Source organism: Podospora bellae-mahoneyi (genome assembly GCF_035222275.1).
Source record: "Podospora bellae-mahoneyi strain CBS 112042 chromosome 1 map unlocalized CBS112042p_1, whole genome shotgun sequence".
NCBI classification, from domain to species: domain Eukaryota; kingdom Fungi; phylum Ascomycota; class Sordariomycetes; order Sordariales; family Podosporaceae; genus Podospora; species Podospora bellae-mahoneyi.
In genome coordinates, this window is record NW_026946359.1 from 2,917,301 (window position 1) to 2,928,343 (window position 11,043).

The 11,043-nt window shown below is 52.7% G+C and overlaps 5 protein-coding genes across 5 annotated transcripts; 1 reads left to right on the forward strand and 4 right to left on the reverse strand.

The window, feature by feature from the left end:
- Positions 1-578: 578 nt before the first annotated feature.
- Positions 579-3,219, reverse strand: QC761_108912 (uncharacterized protein). The gene is made up of 4 exons (XM_062874178.1): positions 2,126-3,219; positions 1,459-2,021; positions 1,013-1,402; positions 579-945 (listed from the first exon to the last, which is right to left on the reverse strand). Exons 2-4 carry the CDS (start codon positions 1,602-1,604, stop codon positions 813-815), a joined length of 669 nt encoding a protein of 222 aa, XP_062737289.1. The 5' UTR covers positions 1,605-2,021; positions 2,126-3,219; the 3' UTR covers positions 579-812.
- Positions 3,220-3,277: 58 nt separating this feature from the next.
- On the forward strand, positions 3,278-4,875 carry QC761_108915 (uncharacterized protein). The gene is made up of 2 exons (XM_062874179.1): positions 3,278-4,178; positions 4,310-4,875. The coding sequence occupies exons 1-2, from the start codon at positions 4,063-4,065 to the stop codon at positions 4,764-4,766; spliced, it is 573 nt and encodes a 190-aa protein (XP_062737290.1). The 5' UTR covers positions 3,278-4,062; the 3' UTR covers positions 4,767-4,875.
- Positions 4,876-4,934: 59 nt separating this feature from the next.
- Positions 4,935-6,372, reverse strand: SDH2 (succinate dehydrogenase complex, subunit B; the record flags this gene model as incomplete). The annotated part of the gene is made up of 3 exons (XM_062874180.1): positions 4,935-5,646; positions 5,716-5,867; positions 5,988-6,372. 3 exons carry the CDS (start codon positions 6,370-6,372, stop codon positions 5,326-5,328), a joined length of 858 nt encoding a protein of 285 aa, XP_062737291.1. The 3' UTR covers positions 4,935-5,325.
- A 639-nt stretch (positions 6,373-7,011) lies between these two features.
- On the reverse strand, positions 7,012-7,887 carry QC761_108940 (uncharacterized protein; the record flags this gene model as incomplete). Its single annotated transcript, XM_062874181.1, has 1 exon — positions 7,012-7,887. One exon carries the CDS (start codon positions 7,885-7,887, stop codon positions 7,012-7,014), a length of 876 nt encoding a protein of 291 aa, XP_062737292.1.
- A 964-nt stretch (positions 7,888-8,851) lies between these two features.
- Positions 8,852-10,986, reverse strand: QC761_108950 (uncharacterized protein). Its single transcript, XM_062874182.1, has 3 exons — positions 10,605-10,986; positions 10,480-10,527; positions 8,852-10,414 (listed from the first exon to the last, which is right to left on the reverse strand). The coding sequence occupies exons 1-3, from the start codon at positions 10,758-10,760 to the stop codon at positions 9,059-9,061; spliced, it is 1,560 nt and encodes a 519-aa protein (XP_062737293.1). The 5' UTR covers positions 10,761-10,986; the 3' UTR covers positions 8,852-9,058.
- Between the last annotated feature and the right edge of the window lie 57 nt (positions 10,987-11,043).

The window sequence follows — 11,043 nt, forward strand, 5'->3', positions numbered from 1 at the left end:
ATAGCCGCGTTGTGGCGGCCATGTGGGCTCTGGAAAAAGAAGTCATTTATTTTTTCTTGTTGAGGAGGTAACTACCGGTAGGGTAAATCCTTCTTGCTCTCATTTATCACGACCATTGGCATGACATCGTTACGGGGTTGTTGGGTGTGTGATCTGGGAAAGTGAGGGTATAGAAGGGAGTTTTAAGACCGTTGTGTGAGGTCATTTACAGGGCAGAATTTTCATGAAGCATCTGGAAACAGAGACGTGGCGATATCTCTTGCTAGTTTTCTCTTTGTCCAGACTCAGAGGAGCAACGAGAGAGGTGCGGTAAAGTACCGGGTGACGTTGCCGGAGGGGGGAAGGTGGGTGGTAGTAGTAACGGTGATTTGTGGGGAGGTGAGTGGGGGGGGAAGGGGAGGGGTGAATACGATATAAGGTAGGGGTTCAGGGGTATTTAGTTGAGGTACAGGGCTGTGTGTGGAGATTGATTACGAGTGTGATAGAGGAAAAAAGCGTTGAAGATGTTCAGAGTGGGTAGTGTAAGGTAGAGAGAAGAAATAATGTAGGGTGATTTGTTGCGGATAGGTAGCTGAGTCTGGCGAAGAGAGCGAGCGTGACGATATTCATTGCGAAGAGACAAAATGAAGAGGTTAAGCAGATAGCCCGATATGAGCACAAAAGAATGGCTTCCCGCATTCCATAGACTAATTGATACACAAAGACCCAACGACGCCCCGTGAATTCAACTTTTTTCACCCGCACCGCCTGACCACCCCTTTTCACCCCCCCTCTTTTTTTTTTTTCACCACCAGTAACCCTCGCTGTGTTCTCTATGCCTGAGGCCTGACAGTGATAACAGGATACGTAGGAATCGGCACCGGCACAAGCCTGATGCTAGTGCTGACCGGCGGCCTGCAAGGAGGAGCAGTGAATGTAGGCCACGGCTTGCAGTCAGGGAAGCATCTGTTTTCTTGATCAGTCTCTTCATTTCCACCGGCAGGATACAAGGAAGAGGGAGAGGGGATCTTACCCGCCATACATCATCCCACACTCATTGATGTAATCAGCACAAACCGTCATTCCGCTCCCGTTGCAAGTCGAGGGCTTGGTAGTGGATGTCGGGATCTTGGTCGTCACGGGCTTGGGGGTAGTGGTCGGCTTAGGAGTAGTGGTAGGCTTCTTGGAGGTGGAGGTGGGCTTCTTGGAAGTGGTGGTAGCCTTGGCAGTGGTGGTGGTCTTCTTGGTGGTGGTAGTCGCCTTCCTGGTGGAGGTCGTCAAGGTGCTTTTGGAAGTTGTGCTGGTCGTCTTCTTGGTGGTAGCAGAGGGAGTCAACTGGACCACCTTGGTTGTGACGACAGTGGAGGTGGCCGGGCAAGCGGGCGGTTTGGGCTTCTGGTCGGCCTTGCAGACGTTGTAGCAGCTATTATGCTGTTAATGACTTGCTGACTTGAAAGAAGGCAAAAGAGGCAAAAATACCCGCCGTATTTGACACCACAAGCACTCAGGGCGTCAAAGCAGATGATTCCGTCCACACAAGGCTCCTCATCGGGCACATCAACAGGGGCTGCTACCGCCAACCCTCCCAAGACAACAAGAGAAGAAAACACTGTCGTCAGCTGCATGGTGATGATGGGGTCAAGTAGGACAGCGGAGGCGTTCCAAGAGTCTAAGAAAGGAAGGTGAAGCGCAAGAAGCAAGGGGAATACGTGCTTGGGTTGACAGATGGCGAGGGACAAGACCAGACATATACGCTTATGCTGCACACACACGTAGGGCACTCAGACACACCCGCCCATCCACAAGCCAGGATCTGGTTATAGAAACCTCAGCTTGCCAGCAGGCCAAGCAAGCAGCTGGAATGTAACCATGGGCCATCTGTTGTTTCTCGTGTTTTCATAAACCCATAAACCTGCAACGGCCGGGTCTACTACCTCAGCTACGCTAGCTCAGGTAAGGGTATATAAAGAAGAGTAGTATGCTCGGTATTGACAATGGGATTCTTCCAGCCACTTGACATCAATCGTTGGTAGAGATTCATGCTACTACAGTGTCAAACGAGACGCCACAGAATGGAAGCCAAGCCGGATAGGTCTTAGAATCCAAGACAGAAAAGGGTAATTGAAGGACTGATATTCCGACTTACATACTTTTGAACTTGGATGTAGGGAGTAGCGAGTTAAAATCTTTGAAGAGGTAGGGTTGCGTACAATGTCTTAGCCTGCGTAAGTAATAGCCTAAGGTAAGCCGATCCCCCCCGGATTTTCGGAGCGGTTGAAAAGGGGAACCATTCTTCTCCCACACCAAAAGCTCAACCCGCAAAAAAGTTCAGAACTAGAAGCATCCCTTCGGGATTGGCCCGCATGGACATTTCAAGGGAAACAGCAGCGCAGACAGCAAGGAAAACTCTCCGTCGTCCCAAGACAGGCACCATTGCAACCCAGTGTAAGGGTCCTTGCTCGGGCATCAGACGACCATTCCTCTGCCCTGCTGCCATGCGGGTGACATCCATTCACAACCATCTCCCATGTTCCGGCAGTCTGCATATTGCAGCCGTCGGGGGGGGGGGGAGGGGGGGGGACTTGGACCGTAGCTCTTGGCATTGAACCTCGATGGCGTGTAGACTTGCACATGTCCATACCGGACCGGCTTCGGTTCGCGTGTAGAATGTTCCCGTGGTTGGAGCAACCAAGGAGAACATGGCGAGTGTCCTTGTTCCTGAAATAGCTGTACGTCGCCCGCTCGACGGCTCCGTCCGGCACGAACTCCTGCTGCAACACAAACTTAATATCGACTGGCCGTCTGTGGTCCCACTGAGTCCTTCAGCAAGAAGAAGGAAGAGAAGCAAAAGGTCAGGAGAAACGTTGCGGCTGCGGTTGTCGACGGCTTCGTACGGACGGAGGGCGTATATCCTATCTCAAAAATTAGTCCATGGGCGGTTCTCGTTAATTGTCTGTGCATCCGCGCGGCTGTCGGGTCCGTGAGTCGAAGAGGAAGGAGGCATTGTCAAACTCGGCGTGGGGTGATGCTGTCTTGCTTGTCTGCCATGTGGTTTGACATCCATAGTCTGGGGAAAAACAACCGGGGAATATCTAAGCCACTGGCCCACGCTGGTGGGCTGTAAGTGTGTCTAACCGACATGAGGTCAGAAATTGAAAACAATCTTTCTAGAACCGATGGAAGCCACCTGAAGAAGCCAAGTGCACCTGCCTCGCCTTGGGGGGCAATCTCGTCTTCATCTCCTGCCGCGGTACAAAAAGGAAGGCGACAGGAAGAAAGGGTTCGGTCAGCGTTCGCAGCAGAGAGGCAACACAAGCCGCAATGTACAGTCATCTGCCGACCTGCCGTTAGGGTTCTCGTCCAAGCATTTCGCTTCAGCATCCTCACATTTTCCTCCTAATTGCTTTCTGCGCGGATAGATGAGCCTATGAAGCCTTCAACCAGGTGTTTGGAGCTTCTAAAAATAATCCCCAAAGGAAAAAGAAAAAAAGCAGAAAACAATTTAATCAATTCCGATTTCTTGCGGGGGAAGGGGCAAGGGAAAGAAAGGCTCTGGAAGAAACAAGATCGCCCAGAGATAGCGGTTGAATTGGCCAACGTCGTCGCTCAATTTGGCTTAATTGACTCCGGCAGTATGCCAAGGACGCATTGGCAATATCTAAGTCGGTACAACGAGCAAACAAAACGCGTGACGGTGACGTGTGGGGTTGTGCTTGCCATTTTATGTGTGCGAGGGTGCGTGTGTATGTGTATGTGTGTGTGTGTGGGTAGTAGGAGGCAAGATCATCACGAGAGGGCAGCAGGACATGAGATAATGGCAAGGATGAGGGGTGTTGAGTGTGGTGGTGGAAGAGACGAAATTTCTGGTGATGATGTGATCAGTGAAGTGAAGACGACAGCGATACACAGACAAGTATATAAGACGACGCCACCGCCGGCATTGAACCGATATTATCACCATCACCATCACCAGCTCCAATAGCTTCATCAGACACGAGTATTAGCTCCCTCCTCAGTTCTTCAAGCCACATCTTTCTCAGCACAGGGCCTCACCACCGGCGCCTCACCTAAACATCACCAAAAATGAAGTTCCAGGCCATCCTCATCGCCACCCTCTCGGCCACCGGCCTCGCCTCCCCCGTCCCTGAGCCTCAGGCCAAGCCCAAGTTCGTCCAGGCTTACACCCTCCGTCTCTCCTCGTAAGTTTCTTCACTCGATGAGCCTCCTACCCACCGCTTAACACAATTAACTTCCGACAACGACCCCTATCCCTCTCTTTCACGCTCCCCCATCACCCCCAGTATGCCACCCCCTTAGCTAACCCCCCCAGGCGCACCCCCTCCCTAGACGGAAAACCCCTAACCCTCTCCAACACAACCCTCGGCATCTTCCCCTCCTCCCCCTCCACCCCCCTCTTCTACCCCATCCGCAACCCCCAAACCAACCTCCTCGAGCTGCATTCCCCCCAAACCTCCTCCGCCCTCGCCCTAGTAGGCACCCACGGCCTCCTCTCCCTCTCCGCCGTCCCCAACCCGGCCTCCGTCACCGTCCCCACCGGCACGACCCTCGACTGGCAAAACTTTGACCTCTCCGACGACGTCTCCGCCGGCTCCCTCACCTACGCAGGCAGCACCAAGGACGGCTCCTGGGTCGCCTTCCCCGTCGGAAAGGGTCAGGCGGGCGAGTGGGCCGTCAAGTGGAAGGACGTCACCGCCACCACGACCCAAAACTACATCCCCGTCAAGGTTGTCTACGAGGTTGTCGAGGGGTTCCACATTACTGCTTAGATGTATATATCAGTGAAAAAAAAAAAAAAAACAGGGGAGGTGGGGGGCGGTTAGCTTGCCAAGAGGATGATGAATGAAAGTTGGTGTTGTTTTGTTTATTTAGGGACCCAGCTGGCAAGGGGGAAAAAAAGGAGGGGGGAAAAAGCTGTTTTGATATTGATGTTTTCTTACTACTTCTTTCCTTTCCATAACTTGAATCAAAAGATTGATCATCTTGGAGGAAAAAACCCATCGTTTCCGTATTTCATGACTGCATTACCCCTGAAACAAAAACAAAAAAAAAACAAAACGAAAACCTATCAAAGAGTTGAACAAGAAAGCATTTCCATTGCTGTTACTCTGACAAAGTGAAACTCCAACCATGCAGGAGACAAAGGTACAAGTTTACACAAGTCTAGTTAGAAAAAAGCATGTCCCCGAGTAAACCCTTTCTGCGGACTAGACAAAAAAGAACACGCACCACCCACCCAGGTCGTTCTTTTATTTTTCATATCCCAAACTCCCGTTTCTACATCACCACCTCTTCCCGCTCTCCCGTTACCCCCAAACCACATTAAATTTAAAAAGCCATCTGCTTCTTGATGGACTGGATGGCCTGGCCGGGGTTGAGACCCTTGGGGCATGTCCTTGTGCAGTTGAGAATGGTGTGGCAGCGGTACAAGCTCATCGAGTTGTTAAGTGCATCCTGGCGCTGGAGCGTCTTCTCGTCACGGGAATCGACAAGCCATCTGTAGGACTGGAGAAGGATGGCGGGGCCGAGGTACTCCTCCGAGTTCCACCAGTATGAAGGGCACGAGGTCGAGCAGCACGCGCAGAGAATGCACTCGTAAAGACCGTCGAGCTTCTTGCGGTCCGCCTTGGTCTGTCTGTACTCCCTTCCCTGTTTATCGTGTCAGTCGTCGTCTGCCGGAACACTCGGGGACATCTCGAAAATCGCGGGCAGCCTTACATCTGGGGCAGGGGTATCTCTTTGCAGGTAGGGCTTAATGGACTTGTACTGCTTGTAGAACTGGGTGAGATCGGGAACGAGATCCTTGACGACGTAGGTGTGCGGCAGAGGGTAGATCTTCATGTCGGCCTTGTCCTCGTTGGGGATGCGGCCTGTCGCGTATATATCAGCATCCATATGCGCTTTCTCAAAATCCTTGCTTGCTCCTCAACCCTCCTCCTCCTCCTCCCACCCACCCCCACCATATCTCAACTTCAAGGACTTGTACATACACAAGCAAGCCAGGGTGTTGGTGCCGTTGATGTTCATGGCGCAAGAGCCGCAGATACCCTCTCTGCAGCTGCGGCGGAAGGTGAGGGTAGGGTCGATCTCGTTCTTGATGCGGATGAGGGCGTCGAGAACCATGGGGCCGGTCTTGTTGAGATCGAGGGTGTAGGACTGCATCTTGGGCTTCTCGGAGGGCTGGTCGGGGTTCCAGCGGTAGATCTGGAAGGTCTTGAGGTTGGCCTGCTCGGAAGCCGTGTTGTTCTGCTGGGCGGCGTCGGCGAGCTGGGCCATGCCGCGGAAGGCAGACGGGGCGGCGGCGGCCATGCGAAGCGAAGGCCTCGCGGCGGCGGCGCCCAAGAGAGCAGAAGCGGTAGAGCGGAGAGCGGCCATTGTCGTCGACGTCGGCTTCGGGGTGGCTGTGGTGGTGGTGCTAGGACCGGGTATCAAGTATCAAGGGGACAGAAATAAGGGAAAAAGGCCTCGGAAAAGGCAACAGCAACGGGCTGTGGTTGAAGTTGGTGGTGGCACTGAATTGGTAGTAGAGGGTCATCAATCTTCACATTCGGTTTCCCGGAACACCTCGGCAAATTCTGACCAATCGTTGCCACCGAATTTCAATTGAAGCAACCGCGTCCACTGCCGTCCACGCCCGAGGACTCGCCTAAAGGAGCATAGCTGCTTATGTAACGCCCGTTTTGCAACTGTTTGAACTCTTTAAACTTTTGGGCGGCTCCAATTGCCACGGCCGAAAACGTCACTGCTTTCCGCGATCTGTCCAGCCCACGTCCCGATCTGGATGACTGGACAATGATGGCTCGAGCAGCACATTCAGATCAAAATTTCCGACTGTTGAGTTGCGCCACTTGCATAAGAGCTGTATGGCCCCTGCGTGAGTCCATATAGCAGTTGTATGAGAAGTCATGAAGATATCGTGAGATAGTCCCACCCATTAGGACCACATACCTAACCTCATATGCCATGAGATGGTATAAAGCCAACAAAGACAAAAAGACAAAAACATACCCTGCATCAGTCCTTCCACTTCTCCTCTCCAGGATCCCACCCCAAAACTTCCGGCTCAATATTCAAACTTTTCAACATCATGAGCATCGTAAAGCCCTCCGCATCATCCCCCTCCTCCCCTTTTTGACCATCCTCTTCACAATCCTCCCCCTCAAGCTCACCCCTGTAACCCTCCCTCTCCTCCTCCTCCTCCTCTCCCACCCCCTTTTTATCCTCCCCATCCCAATCCCCAAACCTCCTCTTCCTACTCTCCCTCCAAGCCCCCCCGCCCCCCATCCCATCCACCCTCCCCTTGACAACCTCAAACAACTCCTCCGCCGCCAACCTACTCGCCCCCTTCCACTTCCCAACCAACTCGCTCAGCTCAGCATCAACCTCCTCCCCAGGCCTCTTCCTCCGCGACGCCTCCTCAATCCTCTTAGCCTGCCTCACCCGCTCAAGCTCCTTCTCCACCTTCTTCATCTGTGCATCCAACTCCCTATGAGAGCGCTGGATTCGTTGCAATAATTCATCTCCCTCATTAGTAGACCTAGCAGTGTCCCGCTGCCGCTGATTAAACGGCAAAGGCCTCGACACGGACTTGAAGCTTTTCTGGAGAAGCAACGGTCTCCGGGCGGCAGCGCTGTTCGTCCCCAGCCTAAGGGGTGACGGATTGCCTGGTCGCGAGGGGGTTGCTGGTGTTGGTGGGCGAGACAAGCTGTCGATAGAGCGGCGAGACAGACTTGGCGATGCTTGTGTCGGGGTTGCATTGCTGGTGGTTGTGGATGGACTCTGCCGGTTGATCATTGGTGATCTGAACGGCTTCTTAAGAGTCGCATTCGCGGCCTCCACGCGCCGGCGTTTGGCCGAGGGGATGTTGGGGGTGTTTTGTGATGAGGCCATTGTAAGTTGATAAAAGAGTCGTTATTGGTCGTGATGCATTGTTCACTGTTGAGATGAGGCCGATCTTGACGGGTTGTTCGAAGTGTTGAGTTGTGTGATGTAAGCAGAAAGATGTAAAACTATTGGAGAGTTTGAACTTGGTAGGTGCTCAGGCACCGGGGAAGGAGGCTTGATGACTGCCTCTCAGCCACGAAAATTGCCAGTTGTAGGAAAGCTAAATGACATGGTCAGAATCGAGCTGAGATTGAGAAATGTCAACCCAAGAAGTGAGGATAGAATGGCTGGGACTTTGAAGCACACACCATCAAGACCACGAGTAACCCTAACCCTCTCCAACACTCACCATCACCCCTCGACGACTTGCTCTCTTCGTCTGATCTTCAAGCTCCCAGGGACAAGCAGCAATATCTCATACTTCTTTGTCATGTTAAGATTCCAAGAAGCGTGATCATAGTTAAGATTCAATGCTGTCAGCACAAGTAGCTGAGATTATTATATCTGCCCCCCATTCACCACCCATCGACGACGACAACAACTCCTCTCAACCAAGATCCCCCCCAATACCTATTGCAGGCTCTCTTGATATTTACATCCATCAAGAGGCACACAGTCCCAGCATAACAAAAGGACTTTGAAAAAGAAAACCAAACTTGGAGGGGTGAATAAGGTAAGAGAAAAGACAAAAAAGGAGCTCGAACGTGCGCCCTCCAGGTAGATACTTGAATGCCCAGATGGTTTAGGGCGCGACCCCCTTACCGCTGATCCATCTGGTCAACGGGTAGATTTTTAAGGTCTCATTTCAGTCACTTGGTGACGGAAGGTGCGGCCGAAACCTTTGTATAAATACCGTGGTGGAAGGAAGGAGTGGCCGGATGTGGGTAAGGAAGGAGCGGCTGGTTGGTGTACAGGAAAGAGCGATTGAGTCATGGGCAATTTAAAGAAGTAACATGAGTAGGAACTCCAAGTGAGATGTGTGACTGAGGAAGAGCAACTTCAGTGGGATTGAGAATAGCCAGACAACACAGGGTGAGAGCGTTTCGGTTATCGTGACGAAACACCCACATGTAGCCTCATTGCATATATTCTAAACGCTAACTATCCTGACAAACCTCATTACTGTGACCATTTCCCGAGTGTGCCAATTACATTACCTCTCCAAAGTGGTCACCACTCAATACCCCTGAGCCTCAACAACCCCATACCTCACCAACCCCAACACAGCCCCAAAGATACACGCTACCGGCGGCTCAACCCCAAACCAAGCACCACCCACGTAGCTTCCCGCTGTAACAACCACCCACCAAGGATCATCCGCCAAACTCTTCCCCTGACTGAACCCCTCATCAATCCACCCAATCTGCCACAGTCTATACACGGCCGTGTAAATCAACCCAACAGCAGCAGCATTCACACCCCTCAACGAGCTCTTCACCCACCTCCACCCCCTGATCGCACTCCAAAGACCCATGGTCCCATGAACAGTCCACAACCCAGGCAAGAAGATCGCCAAGAAACCCAAAAACCCTCCCAGCACCCCAGAATACCCCCCATTAATCGCCGTGAGGGTACCCAAGTAAACAGCAAAGTTGAAATTCGGCCCCGGAAACCCCTGGATAAGCGCCAGCCCAATCAAGAAGTCTCTAGGGGAAACCCAATTCTCCGCAACGATATACTCCCTCAACAGCGGGATAACCACCGGCCCGCCCCCAAAAATAATCGTACCCGCCAGGTAGAGGTTGCTAAACAGCCTATACAGCAACGGGTTCGCCGGGATGAGGCCACGAGTGAGCATAACCGCGACAAACGACGCCAGAAAAGCCACAATCAGCGCCAGCCCTGACTTCCAGGACATGACGCTGATCTGGTGGCTCCTCGGCACAACCCTCTCCTCTGCCTCTTCCTCCTCCCGTCTGAGCTGCTGTTGCGACTGCCCGTCCGCATTATCACCCCCAGTTGAAACCCTCTCCCTGGTCCCCTTCCCATCTTCCTCCCTCACAACCTCCCTCTCCGCCCCCGAACCCCCCGGCACTCGTTGCTCCCTCAATTCCACCTCCCTCTCCTCATCCCTGACCTTCCCCTTCTTCACCTTGCTCACAACCCACAAAACCGGCCCATGCAACCACCTAAAATCCCACACCACAGCCACCACCCCCGCCGCCAGCATCAACACGGGAAAGTACCATAGAGCATTGTACAACAACCCGGCTGCCGCGCCCAAATAAACCAACAACCTCGTCAGCTTGTCCGTAATAGCCTTTTGCGCCAATTGCACAGCCGCCAGAGCAATAATCCCAACAGTAGCCGCGTTGAGGCCAGATAGCAACGCATAAACCGCACGGGGAAGTGTTTCTCCAACGTTGGAGATACCAATCGCGAGACCAAACATCCCCAACGCACCCGGGAGCGACCAGAGGAAGAAGGAGAGGACGGCGGGGGGGAAGCCGAGGCGGAGGAGGTTGATGCAGTAGTGCATTTTTGTCGAGCCGGGGCCGGAGAAGGCTTGGCAGATGGAGAAGAGTTCTTGGTACTATTCACAAACCAAAACATCAACAATGACTATCTTAAGGGAAAAGGGGGCGGAATGGCACGTACGACTGTCTCGTCGATCCAGGAGAGTTTGGAGACGTATTTATCGTGGAACTACTGTCGTTGTTAGTTTATATCTATGATATGGAAATGAGGGGAGGCTTGTAAGGGGTGAAAAGAGGGAAACATACAATCTTGAAATGCACCGGCGGGCCACCAAAAGAGGTGAACCCCATGTACCAGTTCTCCTTGAAAGAAGTCCACATCCGAGGACCGATCTCGTCGAGGTTGACAAAGTCTTTGAGACGCCATGTTGTTGGGTCCCAGCGGTGGGATTTGAGGCCCATTTTGGGTGGTTGTTGCTGTGTCGGTGGTGGTGATGGTGTTGAATGCGTGTAAGTTAGCGCGTGTAAGTGCCTTCCCGAATGATCAACCTCTCCAAAACACCAACACTTTCCCTGTCAAAGAGTGTGAGAAGGTCTGGTGAAAATCAAGGTTGATACCCAAGCTGCTCACTCAAATATATACCCCCTCCGTCTTCAACTCCCTTGTTGATCGCCGACCATCCAAGCGAACAAACACAGCAAGCTACCCCCCCACCCCCCCATCCCCATGTCCCAGATTCCCCTT

Coding starts and splice junctions, on each gene's coding strand:
- QC761_108912 (XM_062874178.1), bottom strand. CDS start 1,604: ATGCAGCTGACGACAGTGTTTTCTTCTCTTGTTGTCTTGGGAGGGTTG. Junction 1,403..1,458: donor TGTGGTGTCAAATACGGCGG/GTATTTTTGCCT, acceptor ACAGCATAATAG/CTGCTACAACGTCTGCAAGG. Junction 946..1,012: donor TGTGGGATGATGTATGGCGG/GTAAGATCCCCT, acceptor TCAAGAAAACAG/ATGCTTCCCTGACTGCAAGC.
- QC761_108950 (XM_062874182.1), bottom strand. CDS start 10,760: ATGGGCCTCAAATCCCACCGCTGGGACCCAACAACATGGCGTCTCAAA. Junction 10,528..10,604: donor CGCCGGTGCATTTCAAGATT/GTATGTTTCCCT, acceptor CAACGACAGTAG/TTCCACGATAAATACGTCTC. Junction 10,415..10,479: donor CCTGGATCGACGAGACAGTC/GTACGTGCCATT, acceptor GTTTGTGAATAG/TACCAAGAACTCTTCTCCAT.
- QC761_108915 (XM_062874179.1), top strand. CDS start 4,063: ATGAAGTTCCAGGCCATCCTCATCGCCACCCTCTCGGCCACCGGCCTC. Junction 4,179..4,309: donor TACACCCTCCGTCTCTCCTC/GTAAGTTTCTTC, acceptor TAACCCCCCCAG/GCGCACCCCCTCCCTAGACG.